The 24,081-nt window shown below is 39.7% G+C and overlaps 1 protein-coding gene across 2 annotated transcripts; it reads right to left on the bottom strand.

The window, feature by feature from the left end:
- Positions 1-887: 887 nt before the first annotated feature.
- LOC120106923 (magnesium transporter MRS2-3-like) lies at positions 888-15,858 on the bottom strand. Of its 2 annotated transcripts, XR_005508904.1 has the most exons (3): positions 15,349-15,858; positions 14,729-14,822; positions 888-1,050 (listed from the first exon to the last, which is right to left on the bottom strand). XR_005508904.1 is itself a non-coding variant. In XM_039120014.1 (2 exons), exons 1-2 carry the CDS (start codon positions 15,745-15,747, stop codon positions 14,784-14,786), a joined length of 438 nt encoding a protein of 145 aa, XP_038975942.1. In that variant the 5' UTR covers positions 15,748-15,858; the 3' UTR covers positions 14,657-14,783. The 2 variants fall into 2 exon arrangements, 1 of the variants encoding a protein (XP_038975942.1); XM_039120014.1 differs by lacking the exon at positions 888-1,050 and having other exon boundaries at positions 14,657-14,822.
- Positions 15,859-24,081: the final 8,223 nt, after the last annotated feature.

The following is a 24,081-nucleotide window of genomic DNA, read 5'->3' as shown; positions in this document are numbered from 1 at the left end:
TATGTTATTTTGATAGTGCTATATAGTTAGAGTTAGTTTTGAATTGATATACTTTGCATTGTTTATTTTTAGTATATTATCATTTATTTTATTGGTTGATTTATTTAGCTAGAGTATTTATTACTTAATGAGCTATCTAGCTCATTATTTTATATTTTACTATTTTTTACATATCTTGAGAATTAAGATGGCATGGGAATATGTTTCGAAAGAGTGATTCGAAGCAGAATTTCGGTCTTTTTATTAGATTAGGATCTTATTAAAATTTGATGTAAGGCTATTGATAGGAGAAATTCCAACATCTTGGCTTCCCTTGTGTGTTTACATACATACATACATACATTGGTGGGCAAACTCTTCATCCCATCCCAAAGTTATCACCCACACCATAAAAAGCACCCTTAGCCAAAAGATAGGTTGTGGAAAATGGCAACACAGAAAGGGATCAGTAATTAGACCACCATGGGCATCCAAATTATGGGGTATATTGTAGCTCGGGCTCCTTCTCTCAAAATAATTAGTTATATTAAACTTAGAAATATGCAAGTAATGGACTCTTATATCTTAAGACTACCAGCTTTATTTTTCTTTCAGAAAGATTATTTGGAAAAATTATAATTAGTTATATTAAAGTAAGAATACACAAGTAATGGAATAGTTAGAACTGCAAAATCAGGTGCTGAAGGATATGGGTTTTCATGTTGGCCATTACGCAGCAAGTCCTGGACAGGAGCCATTCGGCCTGGCCAATAAAAGCCACCATATCCTTCAGTTGATGTAACTAATTAGAGTAGAACAAGTATTTTCCAAACAAATATAACTATAACTTATAGCTATATCATGATCACTAGATCACTTTTAGAATTTAATCATACATTAATAAAAGCATCATGCTAGTTTGTGCATGCCTGATGCTACTAAAAATCAAATACCAGGTACGAGAGGAATCAATTACCATCAATTACCATCCATATATAAGTGCTTCCTGCTAGACTTATAAACCAAGCTTGAGGATCGATCCCCAATTTAACAGATACTTTTTTCATTCTTCTGCAAAAATAATACATTCTCACTTTTGATTAGAAAGAGCCAAAATAAGATGATTATATTTATTTAACAATAAAAAAATTATGTAACATATATTTTTTATTTTTTTGTCTTAAATTAGTTCCGATCTAGACTGGGAAAACATTTTCCCTTAATGAATAAAGTTTTAGAAATGAATAAATTATGTAAGTCACGGATGATGAGTAGGACACAATAAAGTTTTAGAAATGAACAAAATGTTATGCATAATGGTGAAATGAAACACTATTTTTATAGTAAAGCTTAAAAGAGAAGGGAGAATATGACCATAATATTAAAATAGCAATTCTATTACTATGCAAGGCTCTAAGACTCTTCATGAATCTGATTGTTCTAATGACCATGTCTCTCTGCTTAGTAACTAGAGATCGTGGATTTAAATTATGAATGCTACATTTTTGAGTATTGGAATATAGCTATTAAAATGCCCAAGGATTTCCCTCCCTTCCACTCTCTCAATTTTTGTAAAAAAATAGGATGTAAATAATTTTGATAATCAATAGGAGTTTTATTATTGGATAAAGAAAACTCGATTACAAAGGATATGCAACTACTTTGGCGACCGTAGAAAAACACTTTATTGGTCTGGTAGCCTTCGACAAAGTGGATCTCTTTCTTTAGCCATTTACATATTCAAGATCAAATATGTACAATAATATATGCGATCCCCATGACACATGGATATAATTTCATATTTTAATGCTCAATTATAGAAAGGTAATATTAGTTTTAAAAATATGGTGGTTATTCACCATCACTCAAGTTTGAATCGCATACCTCTTAATTTGGAGAGATGGATATCAACCATCTAAGCTATCAGCTATTGGGAGATTAATACTAAGTTATGTACGTACATATTTGTGACAATATTATTATACAATATTTTCAACTAGAGTTATGTACAAGGTAACCAGGCCTAATCAATATTTTTAGTGTTATATAGAACCTATAGAACTCGATCCATCGGAAAACATTACATTGTATCTACATTGAAAGGCAAGCCAACAATACAATTGATTAATATACAACTAAATGAAAAATGTAACTTCAAAATTTAAATTTGCTCTCAATATTCTGTAAAAAGGAGTGCTAAAATCATGTTATTCTGCATCAAATTTCGTACAGTGGGATCCCATAACCCTAGAATGTGAGCTTCACCCATACTTGTGTGGAGATTATTTGTGAGAATTGTTTGTTGCTATATTAGTATTTATTAAAGAGTCATGCATGGTGAGTGTCGGATAAAGTTGGAAAAAGCTTAAGGAGCCTCTTGCTATAATCAATTGCCCTGTCATATTTCGCAAAATCCATGAATTGCAACAATCCCCTCTTGCCATGTAGCAAGAGAATTGTTTGTGGGTACTGGAGATGGGCTTCACCTGACCAAAGAAGAGTAGTCAATGGCGAAGCCCAAGCCCATCCAAAAACAATTGTACTCTATCGTGCCCAAACCAACCCAACCTGGGCCAGACTATCTGTGCAGCGATGCCGTTTTTGATTTGTCTAGTATCATGCACTGGGACTCCTGGTTGTACGCTAATTCAATCTGATGTTGGATAGCTCAAATTTCGATGTAAATCCAGCACAGGCTTGGTTATTCTTGACTGAAGTTAATCCAAAATGGCATGCCTTTAATTAACTCATCAGATCTTGCTAAATGCTGTGGGGGAATCATTGGAAAACAAAGTTGCATGGAAGCTTACGGTAAATAAATTCTGCATAAAAGATTCGACACTGGAACTACTTATTGCAGCATCAATGATGTACTCATGATAAAAACAATCATAATTAATTAGCAGAGTATATGGATATGACCAATAGACTATCCCACTTGTGCGGTTATAGAAGATGGACAGCCATCAAACAATGTGCACTATGTATAGTACGATAGGTGCTCGTGGATCGTCTTGTTTAATTGCCATCTATCTTCTGATGGTGGCTATCGAAGGCTGCATGATGTTCTATGGTATGGCCCGTGCACCACAAAGAATCCCGGCTATCTTTTGTTCGGTAATTATCTCGTGATGCTGAATGGTACCAACCCGCTATAGGAAGAATCGCCATCGCTAGTTGTGTTGCTAGCACCATAAAATGTTGGCTCACTCAAGAGTGGCTCTCTTAACTAATTTTATGTTCTCAGACCCTCTAACTCCATCGCCACCTCCCTCGTTGTTGGCCTCTCCTCTCCATTCAATAAGAAGGCATTATTCGGCGAGCTCCGCCGCTGCCATTAGTTGCTCCATAGATCCCTCACGGAGGATGTGATCCTCGAGAATCTCGCAAACTCGACCCTCATTCATGCAAGAAATGAAATATTTCACAAGACTGCTATATTCTTGAGATTTATTCATCGAGACAGCCTTCTTACCTATCAAGAGCTCGACAAGTATTTTTATTTGTGAATTGACTGGAATGGAAGTATTCTGGGTCCAAGTACCCAAATGTTTCTCTCACCAGCGAAGTAATTAAGATAGTTTTGATCAAATGGAACCAACCTTGAAGTACCAAAATCCGGAATTTTAGCTGTGTAGATGTCGTCCAAGAGTATGTTGGTGAACTTTATATCTCCGTAGATGATTGGAGTGGAGGCTGATGAGTGAAGGTAGGCTAGTGCTTTAGCAACTTTTGCAGTGATGCTCGCTCAATTTTCTGAGGATAGCGAGCCTCGACGGCCTTCGCCATGGATGTGGTAAGAGAGGGTTCAATTTGACATGAATTGAAACACCAGCAAGGGCACTGGGTCTCTAGGCAACACTCTAGGATAAATCTTTGTTTTTGCTGTTTCAGGTTGGAGCCAGCGTCATAGCACCACCCAAAATTATTCCTCTACTGTCCAATGCTGATTCATGGGCGCTCGACGTTGGGATCACCGCCGATTGAACATAGGCCACCAGAGCATTATCGTGGAGGCATGCAGCGATCCAGAAGGCAGATGAGCTGAAATCTCTAGCAATCTTCGTTAACTCAGCGCTTTGGTCGGGCTGGTTCCCAGTGTCAACAGGTAGGAATTCTTATACATAGTAGTGTCATTGATGTTCCCTAAAATGGAACGGAAAGGAATAAATTTATTGCATGTCATTCTCAACAGATCCAAGATAAGTTGTCATTGTTGTAAATTATCCATCATGCTGAAGCCAATATACTAATGTCAAAAGCAAAAGAAATCAGGAAATAGAAGTATAGAAAGGCAAGGAGGGGGAAGAGATCAGGTTTGAGCTAAGGGTCAAACCAAGTACGTCAAGTGGGCTACATATATATTGGCTGTAGGTAGCATCAAGTTGGCCTAAACAAAGGTGTGAGAGGCATAAAGAAGAAATGAAATATGGAAACAGAGTAGTTCAAGAGTCAAGTACATACCTATGTATGTATATGTATGCATGAACATTTGTATAGGTATATATGTACGTTTGTATCTATGTATGTATATACATGTGTATGTATGTATGTATGTATGTATGTATCTATCTATCTATGCATGCATGTATCTATGTATGATCTATATGTTGAATTAAATCAAATATTTTAAAATTTGAAAACCAAACATTTGACTTGGTCGACGGCCAAGTGGCAAGCATCCACGCACAAGCAAGAGAGCAAACATGGAAAGATCCCTAAAGGAAGCAAGTCATGACAAGTATCATGCATCCACGCACAAGAGCAAGCATGGAAAGGCCCTCCGAAGAAGGAAAGATGCATGGGCGGCCAAGATGCAACAAGCCGCAGGATCAAAATAGCATAAGAAAATACGTCATCAATCTACGGGAGAAGAGTCTGCTTTTTTTTACGCGCCTGAGCCTATATAAAGGGCTCTAGGGATTATTTCAAATATAATGAAAAATTTCTCTTCTTCCTATTCCAAGAACCTATATAAAAAGGGCTCTAGGGATCATTGGGGTGAAAAGAAATAAAGAAAATTTTTTTTCTCCTCATAATTTTTCTAAGTTTCTTTTGAGCTATCTGCAAGCGTGAACGGGCTCTTCTTTCTTCCCTAAAGGCACACTGACGGGAAAGACGTGGTTCTGTACTGGGTCATCGTATCTCTAGGAGATCTGTGCTAGTAGACCCGTACGTATGGGGCATAAACTTTTCTGGAACAACGCATCAGCGTGCTTCGATCCACAGGCCATCTTCTCTCTCTTTCTTTATTTTATTATTCTATTGTCAAGTTAATTATTTGCTAGTTTACTCTTCTTATTTATTGTTTTTGAATATTAAAAATATTTAATTATTGATTTATTAATTATATTTGTGCATCTAGGCTAACACTATATACATATCTATGTATGTATAAGCCAACCGTGCGTGCATCCCTACTCAATTATCCCATGGGAGGGAGAAGAAAAATGCAAAGGTGAAAAGAGGCCATGTGATCATCTTACCTTCACATCCTTCTTGAAGATAGGAGTTCCCTTGGTAGCCTTGGGCACATTTGCAGCGGTATCCCTAGCCATTGGTCAAGCTGCAGCATTCGCTGTTTACGTTGATGCATGCAAAGCCTTTCTCCTCTTGAGCTTCCTTGCACATCTTGTTCCCCACCACCCATTCTAGTGTCAATATGTACTGTTAGCACTAGATTTTAAATTGCAATATTTATTATACATTTTGCTGCATAATTGCAAATGTTATATTTTAGCTATTACACATCTATGCTAGCTTTACTTTAGTACTTAATTTTTTCAAGCAAAATATTAGATTGCCTAGCCTCTAAGAGGTTTATTAATACCTTCATTTGGACTCCTCACGGAGGAATTTCCAGATTCCATTCAAATGAAAATTCGAAAATTAGTTAATTCATAGGAGCTAGCTTAATATTGCACTTAGGATAAAATTGAACGATATCTAGTGAAATCATCTATTGAAAAACGGTGTCTAAGAAAAGCTTATCAAAAAGGTCTACGTGCCTAAGAAAGGCTGGTACTTAAGTGAGCCAAGTGCTCCACCACTGATCTGGAGCTGATCTGGCTGTTATTCTTTGAATTTTTTCAACTATACATATAAAGTTTAAATTAGATATTAGTGCAATAATTTGATATAAATCTTCTCATTTTCATGGGTGTCAAAATTATGTTAAGCTACAAATTAATAGCTTCCCACACATCTGAAAATCTTAGTGCTAAACCTGAAAAGTTTGATAGTCAAAACTTTAGGAGGTGGCAGAATCAAATGCGGTTCTGGCTCACCACCCTAGGCTTGATCTCAGCCATTGGTGAGAGCACTACTGAGGTCAGTAATGGGTCTAACCCATCTGCTTCACGACCTGCTACTCGTAGCAACCCAAACCCTACTCCTTTCTCCACCTCCTCCACTTGGACTTCAGAAGAAACCAACTATCACTGTCTTTATAGAATCCTATTAGCCCTTTCTGATGGGCTTTATGATATTTATTATATAGCTAAGAGTACCAAGGTTCTCTGGGATACCTTAGAAAATAAATATGGATTTGATGATGCTGGGGTAAAGAGATTCAAAGCCTCTGACTTTAGCAAGTTTAAATTTGTTCATTCCAAACCTATGAATGATCAAATCCATGAATATGAAACCCTATTCTTCAACTTCGCAAATGGAACCCACCTAGACGAGTCTTTCCAAGTTGCCTATATTATAGACAAACTTTCCTCTACCTTGTCAGACTTTGCCAAGACTTTGAGCCACACTCAAGGTGTGATCTGTCTCTAACTCAAGTCCTAAATTTTATTTGGATTGAAGAACAACATCGCCTCATAGAAAGATTCCACTCCTCCAATCCTTTTCCAAAGTCAACAATGTTGAATCCAAGCCCAAATCCAAAAATCAGAATCGTTCTTTCCGTCCTAACCACAACAAGTCCTTCAAGAAGAAATTATTCAACTATAAAAACTCCTTTCAGCCTAACAACAGAAGATCCAACTTCTCTCAGAACCAGAAGAAAGAGAAAGAAGGAGAATCTGTTCGTTGCTATTTTGTCTGCGGTCGGACCAACCATATGGCCAACCAATGCTTCTACAAGATTATTACTCCTCGTCAACCTAGAAGTAAGGGTCCTGCCACTTCTGGCGCCCAGGCCAACATAGTGACCTGTAGGGCTGACTCTTCTGGGACAGCTATCAGGTCTGTTTTCTTCATACCTAAAGTTAACATGACCCAATTAGCACTTGTCTGGTGGATTGATATCGGAGCTAGTAAACATGTTTGTTCTGATCGCTCCTGGTTTTCATCTTATCAGGTCTCATGTAGAGAAATTGTGACCATGGGTAATAATGCTGTGGCGCGCGTGCTTGGAGTGGGACGAGTGGATCTGACACTTACCTTTGGGAAGATCCTCACTCTGCAAGGCGTGCACCACATTCCAGACATCCGTAGAAATCTACTTAGTGGATCCTTGCTTGTCTAGCAAGGATACCGAATTGTTTTTGAATCAAATAAAGTTGTAGTAACCTAAGGTGTCTCTTTCATATCGAAAAAGGTTTTCTTTGTGATGGGTTGTTTAAACTCAATATAATTATTCCATCTATGAATAAAAATTCTATTGTTCTTCATATTGACTCTCCTGTTGTCTCGCATGGTAGGCTAGAACATGTAAGCTATAGTTCAATTAAAAGATTAATGCACTTGAACTTAATCCCAAAATTAGAACTTAAGAATAATGATAAATGTGAGATATGTGTAGAGGCCAAATTATCTAAAAGACCCTTCCACTCTGTAAGTAGAGATTCTGATCTTCTTGAACTCATACATAGTGATGTATGTAACTCAAAAAGAACCTCAAGGGGTGGAAACAAATATTTTGTAACTTTAATAGATGATCTTTCTAGATATTGTCACATTTATCTTATCAAAGCTAAAATATTAGATCTCTTTATGGTCTAAAACAAGCTCCCAAATAATGGCATCTTAAATTTGATAAAATAATCCTAACTAATGGATTTAAAATTAATAATACATATGAATGCATATATTATAAAAAGAAGAATAACAAAATTATAATCTTATGTCTATATTTAGATGATATCCTAATTTTTGGAATAGACTTGGAAATTATTAAAAAAGTAAAATAATTTTTATCTTTAAAATTTGACATGAAAGATTTAGGAGAAGCCAAACTAATCCTAAATACTAAAATTATAAGGAATGAAGATGGAATAACTTTGTCCCAAAGCCACTACGTGGAGAAGATTTTTAAAAAGTTTCACTACTATGATTGTCATCCTGTATCAACTCCCTATAATCCATCTCTTTTTCTAAAGAAGAACTTAGGTGATCTAGTCAATCAAAGTTTGTATGCCTAGATCATTAGTTCTCTAGAGTTTCTTGCAAATTATACTAGACATGATATTGCATACTCTGTGAACCGACTGAGTAGATATACTCACAACCCTAATAATGATCATTGGAGTGCTCTAGAAAGAATTTTCCGGTACCTTAAGGGTACCATATCTCTAGAATTATACTGTTGTGGTTATTCTGCTGTTCTGAAAGTCTATAGTGATGCCAACTGGACAGTGATACAGTTGACACCAAATCCACCATTAGTTTTATTTTTCTTTTAGGAGGTGCAACTGTATCATGTAATCTACCAAATAAACTGTAGTGGCTAGAAGCACCATGGAATCTGAAATGATTTTTCTAGATACCAGTAGCCTTAAGGCTGAGTAGCTTAGAGATTTACTGGTAGATTTACCTCTTGTAACTTCACCATTACCTTCTATATCTGTTCATTGTGCCTGCAGATCTGCTATAGATAAATGCAATCAAGAAAATGCAAATATGAAGATGAATAGGCATTTGAAAGTGCATCATAAATCATTGAGATACAAATTAATAAATAACTTGATTACACTAAATTTTGTAAGATGCGAAAGAAATCTAGCTGATCAGCTTACCAAAGGATTATCTAGAACAGTGGTTCTAGAGTTGTTGAGGGGGATGGGGCTATGCCCATAAGTAAAGTCACTACGGTGGTAACCCAATCCGAAAATGTTCAATAGATAGAAACAAACTAGATAGATGACTAATAAGGAGCACTATTTGTTTTTTCCATCCCTAGACCAATAGTGCTTATAAAAAGCAAGGATTAGGTTGAGTTTTTACTCTTAATGAATCTGAGATCCATGAGGCAGGGTACCTACTTACTTGTACCCTTTTGAGGATTCACTTAGATGTATGTAGTCGTGAGGCCGCAACTGTGAAAAATGGGTAATTCCCTAATAACACATATGAAGAGATACCTGCGCATGGCCGTAAGGTGCAAACCTGCTTCGAGCATTATTCATGCTATATTATGTATGCTATTGATGAAATCTGAGCCATGAACCAAGGTTCAAAGCATAGTCTACCTTGGCTCCACAGAGGTAATCAATTGTCACTAAGTGAAGGTTCAAACCGAAAAGTACCTACACCTATTAAATAATATCAGCACTTTATTTAAAATTTTAAATTATTTAATTATTTAATTTATATGGGAGATTGTTGAATTAAATTAAATATTTTAAACCTTTTTGAAAATCGTACCGCATTTAATCTCCGCATTTTTTTTCGATTTCTTTTCTTCTCGCGCCCTTTATATAGACCTAATGCCCATGTGCTGAATAAGCTTATTGGCGGCAACAATTTGAAATTCAAATGATCTTCCTAATCAGATGCAAGGGGATCCAAACTAAGTCAGATTCCTTGTGGCCATGTGCTGAATTTGCTGGCTCCCACAGATTGATGACATGTCTTCTTATGCTCCTTTGATCCGGCGGCCTGTTGCATCTTGGCCGCTCATGCTTCTGCTTGCCTGGCCTCTATGGAAGAGTCCGCGGACTCCTCCATGGATTCTACACGTGTTCCTTCCTTTTTTGACCCCTTTCTTGTGCTTGGATGCTTACCACTTGTCCTGTCCGCATGCGATCGCGTGCAGTTCGCGCAATTAGACTGAGTCAACGAGCTCTTTTCTTCTTTGGAAAAGATTCTGCTTCTTTTGGCCCACGTTTGCTTCTTTTGACGTGCCTGTTATCTTTTTTGGGTGGCCCACGAGCCTATATAAAGGGCTCTAGGGATCACTTCAAAGACACAGAAAAATTTCTCTTCTCTCTCTCGTTCTTATTTACTTCTCCTCATAATTTCAATTATTTTTCTGAGTTTCTTTTGAGCTATCTGCAAGCGTGAATGTGCTTTTCTTTCTTTTCTGAAGGCGCACTGACGGGGAAGACATGGTTCTGTACTGGGTCGTCGTATCTCTAGGAGATTTGTGCCAGCAGACCCGTGCGTGGGGGCATAAACTTTTCTAGAATAGTGCGTCAGCGTGCTTCAATCCATAGGCTATCTTCTTTCATTTTTTCATTTTATTATTCTATTATTAAGTAAATAATTTGCTAGTTATTTTTCTTATTTACTGTTTATGAATATTAGAAACATTAAATTATTGATTTATCAATTATCCTTGTGCATCTAGGCTAATAAGGGGGAGGAGGGGAGGGGGAGGTGGTGATGGGAGCATTGGTAGAGGGTGAGGAGATGGCCATTAGGCACTAGCAGTAGGGTTAGGGAGGGAGGAGAATAGAAGAGGCACGTAAGAGGAGAGACCGTCAGGGCAAGCCGTCCACTTTCATTACCATGCCGTTCAACGTGTACAGACGAGACAGATCACCAAGGGCCATAGAGATGAGAGGATCAATTGGAAGCATCTTCTAGCTAGGTGTCGAGCTCGAGTTTTGGGCTTGGGCCATAGGTTAGGCCAAGCTTGCTCTAACACAATCTTAAATTTTTTGCCCATTGGTTTCCATGCCAAGCCTGACGTAAACTTTCTTGGATCAAGTACATAGCTTGATATAAAGCCAACTTGACCTTACGAGCCTAGAGCCAACCGAGGTCTAATTCCAGCCTGTCTCCACTTTCTATCTTCTATATACACTAATCTTCTTCTCTCCATTTTACAACTAGTTTATCTTTATTCCATCCTATGAAAGAATCTTTGTTGTAGCATAGCAGATCACCTTGAGCTAAAATTTGAATACCGAAAAGCAGATATTTCTTTCAGAATATTCTAGATCCAACCAAATCGATTGTTTTTGTTATTGTCTGGCTTTTGTTCACCAACAAGGTTAGGTCGAGTATAAGGATATAAACGTTGATAGAGTAATACAATGTAACAACCTAAGACTTTATCCAAAATGGCTAGCTGGAAGGTATTATTTGGGTTCTTGATCATGTATAAGTATCCAGGATCTACCCAGCGAATAACCAATGTGGGACTAAACACATGCTCGCACGGGTCCTCACATACTTCCTTCGTTTAAGTCCTGACATCCTCGTTAGGCTAAGAGTTCAAATCCATTCAAATCTAATCACAAACACCATGATCGGCTTGTGGTCAGTCCAATGGATCCGTGTTGCAGTGTTTCCTAGTTCACACAGGTTATGGGCCGGGTTCGCTCTGATACCATTTATAACAACTCAAGATTTCACCCAAAATGGCTAGTTGGAAGGTATTATTTGCTGAGTTACGCCCCGTTCGCAGGGAAATTCGAACGGAACGTCGTTCATCGTATGAACGCGCCTCGGATCGTAGAATTCAAAAATTTTTCTGGATCCAAATCCAGAAGATCTTTGAATTCATTAGGGAGGGAAGATTAGGATCTGAGGAAGGTTGATTAAGATTCATAAAACTGAAACTAAAATCAGAAGAAATTAATTTGAAGATCTCATCTTCAAAAATTCTGCAGGTGAAGAACACCGCAGCCTGATGATCTATATAGTTTCCAGTTTGAGCCACACAATTATCCGGCCTCTACAGGTATCCACACGAGGATCTAATCATCTGAGATAGGGTTTTACTGAAGTGCTAGCTCCTTGCAAAGACCTCTCATGACTATCATATAGATTAGAAGATAAAAATCTGCAACATACCTTCTTAAAGAACCCTTTCTTCTTCAACCTTGCTCGCGATGGAGGAAGAGGAAGGAGGAACCTTGCACGTGGATCTTCCTTGCCTTGCTACCGTGGAAGAAGAGGAGGATGAAGACCCCTTGCTGCCGTGGAGAAGGAGGAAGAAAGAAGAGGAGACGTGGAGAAGAAGAGGAGAGAATTAATTCATAACTTCTCCCTTGCTACCCTTTTATAGATTGGGTTTAGGGCTCCTAATCTTATTAGGAGTATGGGACTATAACCCACCCTTGGATTCATGCCAAGTGTCCAATCCTTGTGCTCATAGATGCATGACATGTGTCTATTTAATCAATTGATTAATTTTCTAATCACATTAGGATTCCTAATCTCATTAGGAGAATTAATTGATTTGGGAGCATGCATCCTACGACGCCATGTGGACTTTAAAGTCCGCATAGTGTGAACATGACTTAAGTCATATTCATCCTACGACGACATGTGGTCTTTAAAATCTGCACAAACTTTGGTTTATTCAAATTGACCCAATCATGAACCCAAATCAATTTGGGTCCAACCCAATTTGATCTGGCTCATTAAATCAGCCCAATTGCAATCCAATTGCAATCAATTCCACTTAATTCTTCTTCCATTAACTCACTAACACTTAGTGGGTTAATTCAATCACCAATCATATTGATGATTGATTTTTATTATGATTCCAAATCATAATTATGATAGTCTGACTAATTAAATCCTCTATGTGTGTGACCCTGTAGGTTCTATTCTGACTGGTAGTGAGAAATATTGAGATCTCCATCTCAATATCACTGAAACTCTTTTCAGTGGACTGAAACGATTTCAGTTCTACTCTTAGGGTTCACTGATCACCAAGTGAATGCCTTCGAGTCTCCCTAGTGACACCTAGCAGTATGTGGTGGCAACCCAGCAGAATGGAATATCTGAACCTTTTGGTGCAGTTAGCGTATAATACAGTTCCTCTATCATGGATCCGACGTGACGGAGGTTATGGATATCTCGTCAAACTCCATCGTCTGTCATATGTCAAATTTATACGACTTCCAGTTCGAGATATGGAAAACTCTTTTTCCAAAATATCTGGCCAGAAATTTATCGAACTCAGTCTCATAAATCACATAGGATCACTCATAATCTATCAAGGTCGATAGATCCTATCTAGATGCAACCCTATTCCAAAATGAACCTACTGCAGCTAATTCGCACTTCAAGGATCCAAATGACTAGGGCCTAAGTTCACATGCTCATCAAACTACAACAACCTCACAGTGAATGGCTGAGGCATCGCAGGTCAAAGGACCAGTCATACAACTGCAGCATAAGTAGTCACTGACGAGTGGATAGACATCCATGTGACTACTATTTTTGGTCACGCTCAGTACCTTGTTCTCTAACAAGTACTTGCATAATCACTTCAGTATCTCTACACCGTGGACTCGAGACTCGTCCATCTGACTAAGTGATCTGTGCACTAATCTCAGCGGATCGATTACCGTCCCTCGTGATGGATCCATCGATCAGGAGTATTTAGAAATTAATCCCTAATGACACATGCCTCAAATTCTCAACTTCTTGAAATTATGTGTCATCATCTATTAATTTCTTGGACGATTCATGGACACATACAAACATGAATGAAAAATAAATTGCCCAATCTTATTTATTAATAAGTGTCAAATTACAAATTTATGCCCCAGATTACAAATATGCGTCAGCCACGTTGGCTTCTAGGGCATACTTCTAACATTATTTGGGTTCTTTGATTCTGTATCAGTACCCAAGATCTACTCAGCGAATAACCGATATGGGACTAAACACATGCCCGCACGGGTTCTCACATACAAAGTGTAGGAAATATATACATGGCAAAAAATGAACAAAAATGAAGTCCTTGATCAAAATTGATGGCCAAGATGCGTAGAAATGTAGATATGGATGAAGATTTATAGAGTTGGAGTTTTCTTGATGAATTGAGTGGGCATTTATAGGTTATCAAATTAAGTCATGTTTTCTGAAATATTTGAGAGAATTTTCTAAAAAAACATAATGATGGGATTTCATAAGGCAACAATAAGCCCAATTTTTTTTGAAAAAAATGGAATTTAGGGAAACCATGAGAGCCCGCTCAAAAATTGTGGGCAGGATTGTTAAGAATGTCGAGGCAAATGTTTGGTAAAAACAAAATAGATAAGGTGAAGGATGGGGAGAATAGTACTGCTACGGAAAGCAAAGTATTGAAGAACAATGATATAGGCATGTATAACTTGTAAACAAAGGGGTTCGTTAAAAGAGTAGGGAAGGAGGTAATGAACATGCATGCATGTGCACATACGTGCACATGGATGCACCATGTGTGCACACACGTGCACATGGATGCACCATGTGTGCACACAAAGAAGAGTAGCATTTTGAAAGTAGTTTGGAGAAAATAAATCACAAAATAGTTGGGATTGGAGTTTGATAATTTTATTTGTTGTTGTTGACATATTATAATGGTTTTTTTTTTTTTTTTTGAGAAAAAACAGATATACTATAATGGGTAGAGAAAATACATGACAACCTAGAGATATGTCTTAGTAAAATTTACATTGTAGCTACTCACCAAAGAGGAGAAAAAATTTTATATTGCAATTAACAGCCACTATGTCGCACCAATTAAAGTAGGCAGCCATACAAGGTGTGAGAGTTTCAAACACATCAAAGCAGAATAGCAAATACAATTTGATCCTATCTCAAGAAAGAAAAAAGGTGAAATGCATACCTCAGCTTCAAGGTGCCTGTAACTGGATTCAAGGCAGATTTCAAGCACTCTGAACTCAAAGGGTAACAACACCCTTGTTCCTGGACTCTGCAACCTTCAGATATAACAGCATTTTATAATCACTTCATCGAAGCAAAATGATTGCTGCAACAAATCTAATCTTGGGTAAACAAGAGAGTATCAGTCTAAACTATTTGTGGGCTTTCCCTAGCTTTTTATGAGGAAAAAAAAGAGAAAGAAGATGGAGTTTGTATCAAAATTCTTTAAAGCTTGATGAAGGGAAGAAATTTGTTATAAAGAAAGGAAAAAAATTCTCCGTCTCTCCTCCAGATTCCAATCAATATTATGGAGGAAAAAAATCTCAAAAAGCTTATTTTAATGCAAACATAGAAGTTAACATTGAAAAGATCATAACTTTGAAACCATAACATTTAATCTTTTGCGCTTATCTAAATTGTTACTAGGATTTAATGATTAGAAATCCAGAAGAAATAACTGGAAATGCAGGCATCGTATCTTCTGTCTCGACCAAATGAACCCAAAATCACAACAAAGATCCGATTTTCAAAGTAGATTACAAAAAACAGATCCAAAAGAAGAAAGAAGAACGCCATCACTACCTGATGAGGAGCAGCGCCGGAAGGACTGGAGAGCCGGGAGTGGAGATCGTGGACAAAAGGGGCGACCGTGGGGTCGTTGGAGTTGGGGATGAACACCTCGGTGGCCGTGATGATGGCCTTGACGTGCTCCAGATTGAGCACGATAGCCCTCTCCCTCCCCAGAATCGTCGACGGGTAGGACAGCAGAGGGCCCAAGAGCCTCAGATCCCGCGCCGGAATACCCGTTCGCCGCATGATCGAGTGCTTCCCCACCTCCTCGAAGCGCTCCTTCCCGGAGTCCGATACCACCAGCCACGGCCGGTTCGGCGTGCCCTTCCTCCTGCCGGCCGAACGCTGCGGCATGGCGGCCGCCGGCGGGTTGTGGGGGCTTTCCTCCGGCGCGTCTTCCGGGGACCTCATCGCCGATTAGAGTTCTAGGGTTTGACGGCGTTCGTCAGGGGAGTTCCTTCTCTTATGGTGTGTTCTCTGAAATCAGATTAGCATCGGCGTCGGAGAGGCGACGGGGAGCGAAACTTCAGAGGCCGTTTTGGCGGGTGGTGTATGGGATTAAATCTTTTAAAACGAAACCCATATCCTCCGTACTGAGAAAACAAAAATCGTATGGTCCTATTTCGGCCACGTCCAAATATGGTACGCGAATTTCAAAAAAAAAATGAAAGTCCCCACACTCCGCCTCGAGTCCCCGCAGCGCCCCACGTTTCAAAGTGCCTCCCACCCTCTCAATTCCCAAAACACGCAACCCACGTTCCCAGACTGACCTCCATATTTTTCCTTCCCAAAATGCACCCCGTTACCATTTTCTCCTCTATTTAAACCAGCATCTCCTCCCATCCCTTCCTCTGTTCTAAGGAGAAACAGAGCATTGGTTCCAAAGGATAACACCGAGAGAGAGAGAGAAAGAGAGAGAGAGAGAATATTGATACATAGTTTTCAAACTATGATATTTAAAATATGGTATTCACCAATACACACTATATGATTTTTTGATACATTATCTATAGTCAAAATATGTCAACTCTCCAAATTTTCAATAATTGAATGGTACATCATATCACATTAATGCATACAAAAGTGCCAAAAATGGAGAGATGTTTACAACTAAAAGTTTCTAATGAACAAAAAAGGGTACGCATAATCCAAGCGACAACATCTTTCCAATCAATTACCTGCAATGCAATAAAAACTTGATGAGCTCTAGTAGATATGTTCACTAGATCTTTTAAAACTTTAAAATGAAATATGAATAGTAATGTTAAGTAAAGACTTCTAGTTAAATACCCATACCTTTTTCTCAAAGTTTAGCTTGCGAGGCACCAACTGTTGTTGACTTGGAACCATATAATACTGCAAAATATAAATACATCTATTATCATGATATGTATTAATGAGAGATATCAACTAATACTAAAAATGTTGTTAACTTGTACCATATGCGGGTTGAGATGATAAGGCACCGAAGAATTTGAATATGAATATGGGCATGTTTGAGGAGTTCAATTAACTAAATGATTCATATTTCCTTGCATTATTGAATCTCGAACATTGATGGAGCATCCATGATAAGGTGTTATGTGCTCTTGTGAAAGAATAGATGATTCTTGAGAAGGAACAACATCACCAGATCCTCCTAGCACATAGATGTTAACAAGAAATTATCACACATAACAAGTTAAAATATTCAATTGACATATTAAGTATTATAATTCATAGATTATCAATTAGCATCACTTACTTGTATCTCCTTTCGATGTAGCTTTTCTATTCTTTTTCCTTCTTTTCTCAAGTGCACTCTTCATCCTTTTAGTGGTTGGACCTTTCTTAATAGGTGGGGGCTTGATTGTTATATGATTGCTAGGTATCTCCATATTACATATTTCTGATACAACATTCTTTTCTTTTTCATTGTCAACATTATTTATATTCATTTGATGTAGCATCCCTTCGACCTCCGTAGTCAATTTATCAAGTCCATTTTCTACAATATTTAAAATATCACTTGAAATAGTACCTTTGACTGCAACAGCGATTGCCTTTTGACATACTCTGGTATAATAAGAAGCCTGAGGATGATAGTGTTATTTCGATGATTAATACAACCATTGAAAAAATATCAAATTAGAAATACAATTTAATGTGATACATCACTAATGAATACGACACCTAAGATACATTTAGAGAATGAGATCAAGATGTCTTTCAATGATTAATAACGAGATGAAATTTGTAATAGAAAAGGGACAGAGAATTCTTAATTCTAATTCAGCAAGGTTTCAAGTGAAATATACTCTTAAAAGAAAAACAATGATTTTCATTGTTAAGAGCATGTAGCACTACCATGGCATACACTCAAAATTGCTTGAAATATATTTCATTGATTATATGGATTAGTCTAACCTTAAGATGCAGCAAAGTATGGAATGAGTCGACCCCAACATAAGTGGAGTCGACCCTGGCACATCATGAAACCATCTGGCACACCCCTGCAAAAATGGCACTGATGAACAGTAAATGGAGTCGACCCTATGTATGCTTGAGTCGACCCCAGGAGTGGAGCTGACTCCAAAGAACCTTGAGTCGACCCCAGCTTCAAGCCTCAAGAAAACAACTCTCTAGAATTTACTGAGAGGGCCGACCCCAGCTGGAGCCGACCCCAGGAATACTTGAGTCGATCCCAATAGAGTCGACCCCAACTGGACATGAGCCGACCCCAAGGATATATGCTCAAAAATCATGTCTCTAGAATCCCTGAAAGGGTTGACCCCAATGGAACTTGAGTCGACCCCACTGTAGCTTGAGTCGACCCCACTGTAGCTTGAGTCGACCCCAAGAAAGGTTGAGTCGACCCCAGTGAAAGCAGTTGAAAATGTAAGTTTCTGTGGTTCATGAGAAGGCCGACCCCACTATAGCAGGGGTCGACCCCAGCGAAGGTTGGGTCGACCCCAGAGGAAGTTAAGTCGACCCCAAGTCCAATAAACAGTAAGTTGAGTCGACCCCAGTAAAGTTTGGGTCGACCCCAGCACGGGCAAGGGCATAACGGCTAGTTCTGCAAAAGTACTTTTTGACCTTCCAACAGCTAGTAACGGCTAGTTTTTCAAATCTAACCAATGAGGAGTGACCAATAGATGAGGGAAAGTATTTAAAGTGACACTATTCATCAGAGGAAGTATCCTTTTGCAAAAAGATCAAAGCTTATTCAAGAAAGAAAAAGCCCTAGCATTCCTCATTCAAGTGCTTCATTCAAAGAGCCAAAAGGAAGTGGTTGAGCAGATTCTGAAAGATATTAAGAGCTCCACTAACCTTTGAAGAGTGAAGCAATCTTGACAAAGAAGAGAAAAGTCTTATCAAAGCGATAACTATATTCTAAACTCTTCTTTGTAGCTCATAATTGTTATATTTGCTCATCTAGGAGTTTCAACTTTCTTTTTCTTAATCACTTTGTAAGGTTTGTTGGTGAGCCCGTAAAACTAACGGTGTAGGTTTGTTGGTGAACCCGTAAAACCAACGGTGAAGTGATGAGAGCACAAAAGTGCGACCTATATGTCACTAAAATTAGTGTTATTGCTAAACCAATAATGATAAATTCACTGGATTAATATTATATTTGGGTTTGACACAGATTATCATAAATTAGATATTAAATGCACATTGAGTACAAATTTGACTTCAGAAGGATCTCTTCCCAGATCCGACCCGGTTGAAGATCGGGTTCGGGTCCGAGTCGGGTTCGGGTCCGAATCAGGTCCAATTTCTTTGTGCTTTTGGGAAAGAATTTTGGGCAAATCTAATTTGACCATATCATAACTATGAGGTGCTGGCTGACCCATGACTTGAAAGACTTGCAATTGACCTCCAGTCAGAACAGATGACCTATGACGAATTTCCCAAATTTCATATCACACTATTTCTTTTTTTATCTATATGACTATTTGGACGGAACTTGGTGTCTCCCAGCTCCCCTCTTAGGAGGGAAAAGAAAGTCCCAGACCTTCTTCCAAAATCCAATTCCATTGCAGAAACTGGCACATGACCCATATTCAGTCAAGTGAAATCCCGCACCGCGTCCCCATCTTCCGGATTCGAGAGCCCCTGCATCGCGCCTCACAGCCGCTCTAGCATCCCACGGATCACGCCATCATCCATTTCCAACAGCGGTCCCACGGCGCCCTCCACGGATCCCGCGCCCGTCTGCCATCTTCCTTCTCCATTTGAAGATCCCAGCGCCTCCCTTCTGCATCAGCTCCCAGCATCGCTTCCACTCCGGTGATCCCGAAATCCCAGCACCATTTCCGCTCCTGCCGTCCGTGTTTCTCCCACCGCGTGCAGCAGCCACCTTCCGCTTCAGCTCCCAGCAGCACCCGAAGAAGGAAGCCCCAGCCCCCTCTTCCGCAATCACTGGCGATCCCGCATCCGTGGCCCAAAGAAGCAAGACCGCGCCTCCCTTCCGCAATCCGCCCAGCCGATCCCGCTGATCTCGCCTCTACCACATCTCCAAGGGCCTATAAAAAGAGGGGAGGAGGAGCTTAGAGGGGTGTGCTCAGTTGGGGGGGGAACCAAGAAACAGGGGAGGTGGGTGGTGGCCGGCTGGTCCAAGGGAGAAGAAGAAACAGAGTATTTGTTGTCCAGAGATGGTCACCCAAGAGGGGGGTGAATTGGGTGTTTTAAAATTTTAGTCTAATTAAACAATACACACAAGTGTAGGTGCAAGAATAAAGTTAAAGCGGTAAGCACAATCAATCGCAAACACAGAGGTTTATAGTGGTTCGGAGCTTCCACTGCTCCTACATCCACTCCCCAAACACCTTTGGGAATTTTCCACTATAATCGGCGATTACAGTCCGGTAGTTTTTCGAGTGAACTACCCAACTCGTTGTTTTAACTCGGACTAACAACGAACCCTACAATCCCCCAATTTAAACTAGGCTTCGGACGCCTAACCCTTGTTCCAAGTCCCTTGACTGGAACAAGCACAATGTTTAAGAGTTTTACAAGAATTTAAAAGCTTCTATGAAAGCAAATAAATCAATAAAGAACAACAAAACTGGAAGAACCCTCTTTGCCGTTGAAAGCTTGGATGATGGTGGTTCTTCCGATGTGGATCACGTCGGCTTGAATGCGAGCTTTGATTGCCGAGTGGGAGTGAGTAGATGAGCACGAAATCAGATGAAGAAGGCTTGAATGCACTTGATTTCTCCTCTTGAAAGCACCAACTCCCTTGAGACTCTCTCTCTTTCTTCTCTCTTGAATGCTTTAGTGTTAGCTTGGTGAGAAGGCCCTTTTCATGCACTTAATAACTCCTTTTTATACTCCTGCAAGCAATAGATCCGTTAGAAACAAAAATAGAGCCGTTAGGATTTCAAACAAAACCTGCAAAAATGTGTCAGTCGCATTCCAGGCATTCCGGAGACGTCTCCGCTTGAACGAGAGACGTCTCGGCTGCATAAAAAATCCTTCGACAATGTCGGAGTCGACTCGGCGCTTTCTGGGGACGACTCCGAAGAAGAACAACCCGATTTCTTATTTTTCTGTTTTTCTGAGAGAGCCGGCTCGCATGCCTCGGGGAACGTCTCGGGATTTTTGTGCTTTATGCGTGGGGACGACTCCGCGATGTCGGAGACGGCTCCGACGTTTTCTCAACGAAAAACGGGTCCTCTGGAATCCCTGAGAGAGTCGGCTCCACGTCCTTCGGAGACGACTCGCGCGCATCCCTTGAAAACGGCCTTTCTGCCGTCTCTGAGAGAGTCGACTCTAGAAAGTCGGGAGTCGACTCCGACCCTGCGAGACGCCTCGGCAAGTGCTGGGGACGTCTCCAGACGTCCCAGCTTCTTCTCTGCGTACCGGAGACGTCTCTGGAACAAGCCGGAGACGTCTCGGCTGCCCCTGATCCGTTTTCTTCATCTCAAAAATCTTCAATAAATCCACCGAAAAATACGGAAACATGCCTTGACAATACTTAACAATATTCTTAGTTAAACACCTGAAATGCTCAAGTAATTTGTCAATATAAAGGGAATTATACTCTAGTGTTTTGTATTCATCAAAATCCATTAGGGGGTCAACAATCTCCCCCTTTTTGATGATGACAAAACACTGAGTATATGCAAAATTTAAAATTAAACATATATACAGTATTTGATCAGATGTACCAGTATTGTGTTTTGGTTAGAGCTAGATACAGTATGCATAATTCAGTATAGTCAATTGTCAGTTCTATACTTATGCATAAGCATTGATCTTAGTAGCTCTTTTGAGCAATTTTGGCATATCATCTATCACTTTTAGATTTGAATCAAGTTAAAGTGTAAATTGATGAAATATTGATGCTAAAGACAATCAAAAGCCAAATACTTTTGACTCCCCCTTTCTTTTCCAGAAGGACAATTGTCTTTAAGCCAATATTCTTCAATTTTATCTTTTCATTTTGTTGATTCTAATTAAACTTTCAAGTATGAGTGTGATAAACATAAAAATTTTGCATTTTGCATTCCATATTGGTTCTACTCCCCCTTTTTGTCATCAACAATGAAGGGGACAAATTAGTGCCAATTTTCAGGATGCCTATTGGAATGGTTCTACTTCCTTTTTCAGATTTGCAAATAAGATTTCAGCATCCATGTTGCTTTTTAGATTAGAATTCAGCATTTATATCTAATTAACATGAAACATTCAATGATTTGGGAAAGTGAATTTTACTCCCCCTTTATTTTGGAATTCATTTCAGACCATTTAAATTCAATTATTACAAGTTGTGCTCCCCCTGTTTCATATGCATTGTCAAGTTGGCAAAATAGTGAAATGGTTGCACATTGTCAAGTTTGAACATTCAAGGTATATTATGACATTTTAACATCCATAGCACATCACAATATTCAAAAAACATACTCCAAGATTCAAAAAGAAAGGATATGGCATTCATATAGCATTACAACATTTGATGCCATTACAAGGATTGATTGCAAACACAAAAGAAAGAGTTTCATATAAGCCTAGGGCTTTACAAAAAGATGAACCCTAGATGTCTACAAAATGTGCCTCACCGGCCAGCACCCTCAAGAGCCCCAGTAGCAGCTTCCACAAACTTATGAATTGCTAGCATTAATCTTCTAAAGTTATCTCCCTGAGACTGATTGAGCGCTTTCATTAATGCTTCAATTTCATGGGATGCTTTATCAATCCTCCCTCTAAGCTGGGCAGCCACACTGCCCAAATTGCCTTCAGGGCTCGTCAGCTCTTGAAGACTATCCGATATGATCTTCAATTCAGCTTGTATCTCAATTGATCTTCTAGTTTGGTTTGATGCCACACAAACCAACTCTGACCCTATAGCTTCCATTTGAGTTCTAATTGCTTTCAACTCTTCCAAAAGTGCTTCATGTGAAGTACAGATAGGAGCTATCTCAGCAGAAACCACTGACCTAATTTCTTCCCTCATTTGCTGGCATACCATGGATGCTAAGGTGTGCATATGCTCATCCGACAAGAGAGTCGATCCAACAACTGGAGGAGGAGGCATGGAAGTGGATGGTCCAGCCAAGCTGGAAGGTACATCAGGAAAAGAAAAGCTCTCCATATGATCAGTAAAAGGTATAGGGCTATGTGGAGGAGAGAGGTGGACTGGCTCCTGATGATGGATCTCGGGCTCTACAGTTTGGGATTTTCTTTTACAAACCTTAACCCAAGACCCGTCTTTCTTGTAAAAATCCATCCTATGTAGTGTGCTCTCGTTATAGAAGTCAGTGTTTCTCAAGGGTCTCTCTGGCTCATTTTCAGGGATAGGAACCTTAAAATGCTTGAAAAGTAGGATAAAGACCATCCCATACGGGATGCTGAACCTGGAGTACCTATGACAGATTGAAATGTAGTTTAACATGAGCCTAAGAAGATTTAGGGGAATCCCTAATAGGATGTGGTGCATAATGGCCAAATCTCGCTCCGAAACGAAGTCGAAGCGACCGGTTTTTGGGAACAAGACCCTGTTGATTATGCTCAAAAGCAATCTCATTTCAGCATTGAGGTCTTGGGACTTAACAATGTCAAGAGGACCGCAGTTCTCTCTACCTAGAATTAAGTTTAGAGCAATCTCTCTTTGGGGATGTGAGGTCGGAGCCTCACCGTACTTAGGTATTTGCAATAAACTAGACAAGATATCCTCATTGACTTCTACAAATGTGCCTCGGACATACCCTGTGTACCCCGAACTCCCTAAGGCCAAATTACCAAAAACTTCTCTCACTAAGCCAGGGTAGGTAGACACGTTTAGGGAACATAGGTGTTCCCAACCTTGGGCACGGAGTCTCTCTCCAATAGAGAACCCCTCACCCGCTAAGAATTGAAAATCTATATGCCTACCTGTTGTTACTGTGCGATTCGCACAGGAGGGAGTCACGGTTGGCGGAGCAACCGGAGGAGACGGCGCAGAGGGCTCTTCCCGCCGTTCCTCGTCGTTCGCCACCCTAGGACGCCTCCCACCGCTACGCCTAGCTTTCTTAGGTGCCATCGACCGAAAATCTAGGGAAATGGGCAGTGATTTTGGTTTGATTGGTGGTGGAGAGAAGATGGATGCGAGGGTTTAGGGTTTTGTTGGGGACGATGGAAAACAGCTCGGGACGGCTCGAGCTGTTTCGGCCTGTTTAAAAAAAATTCATTCTGTCCCCGAGACGTCTCCGCGACTAATGCGAGACGTCTCGCCGGGGGGACGTCTCTGCGATTTGCCAGAGACGTCACCGGCACTGAAAA

The sequence above is a fragment of the Phoenix dactylifera genome, unplaced genomic scaffold, assembly GCF_009389715.1.
Source record: "Phoenix dactylifera cultivar Barhee BC4 unplaced genomic scaffold, palm_55x_up_171113_PBpolish2nd_filt_p 000692F, whole genome shotgun sequence".
NCBI lineage: Eukaryota > Viridiplantae > Streptophyta > Magnoliopsida > Arecales > Arecaceae > Phoenix > Phoenix dactylifera.
This window is presented reverse-complemented; position numbering and strand designations above follow the sequence as displayed.

Bases quoted from the DNA above. Each gene is read 5' to 3' on its own strand.
- LOC120106923 (XM_039120014.1), bottom strand. From the start codon at position 15,747: ATGAGGTCCCCGGAAGACGCGCCGGAGGAAAGCCCCCACAACCCGCCG. The intron at 14,823-15,348 runs GTAGTGATGGCG...TTATATCTGAAG, and splicing joins CCGGCGCTGCTCCTCATCAG to GTTGCAGAGTCCAGGAACAA.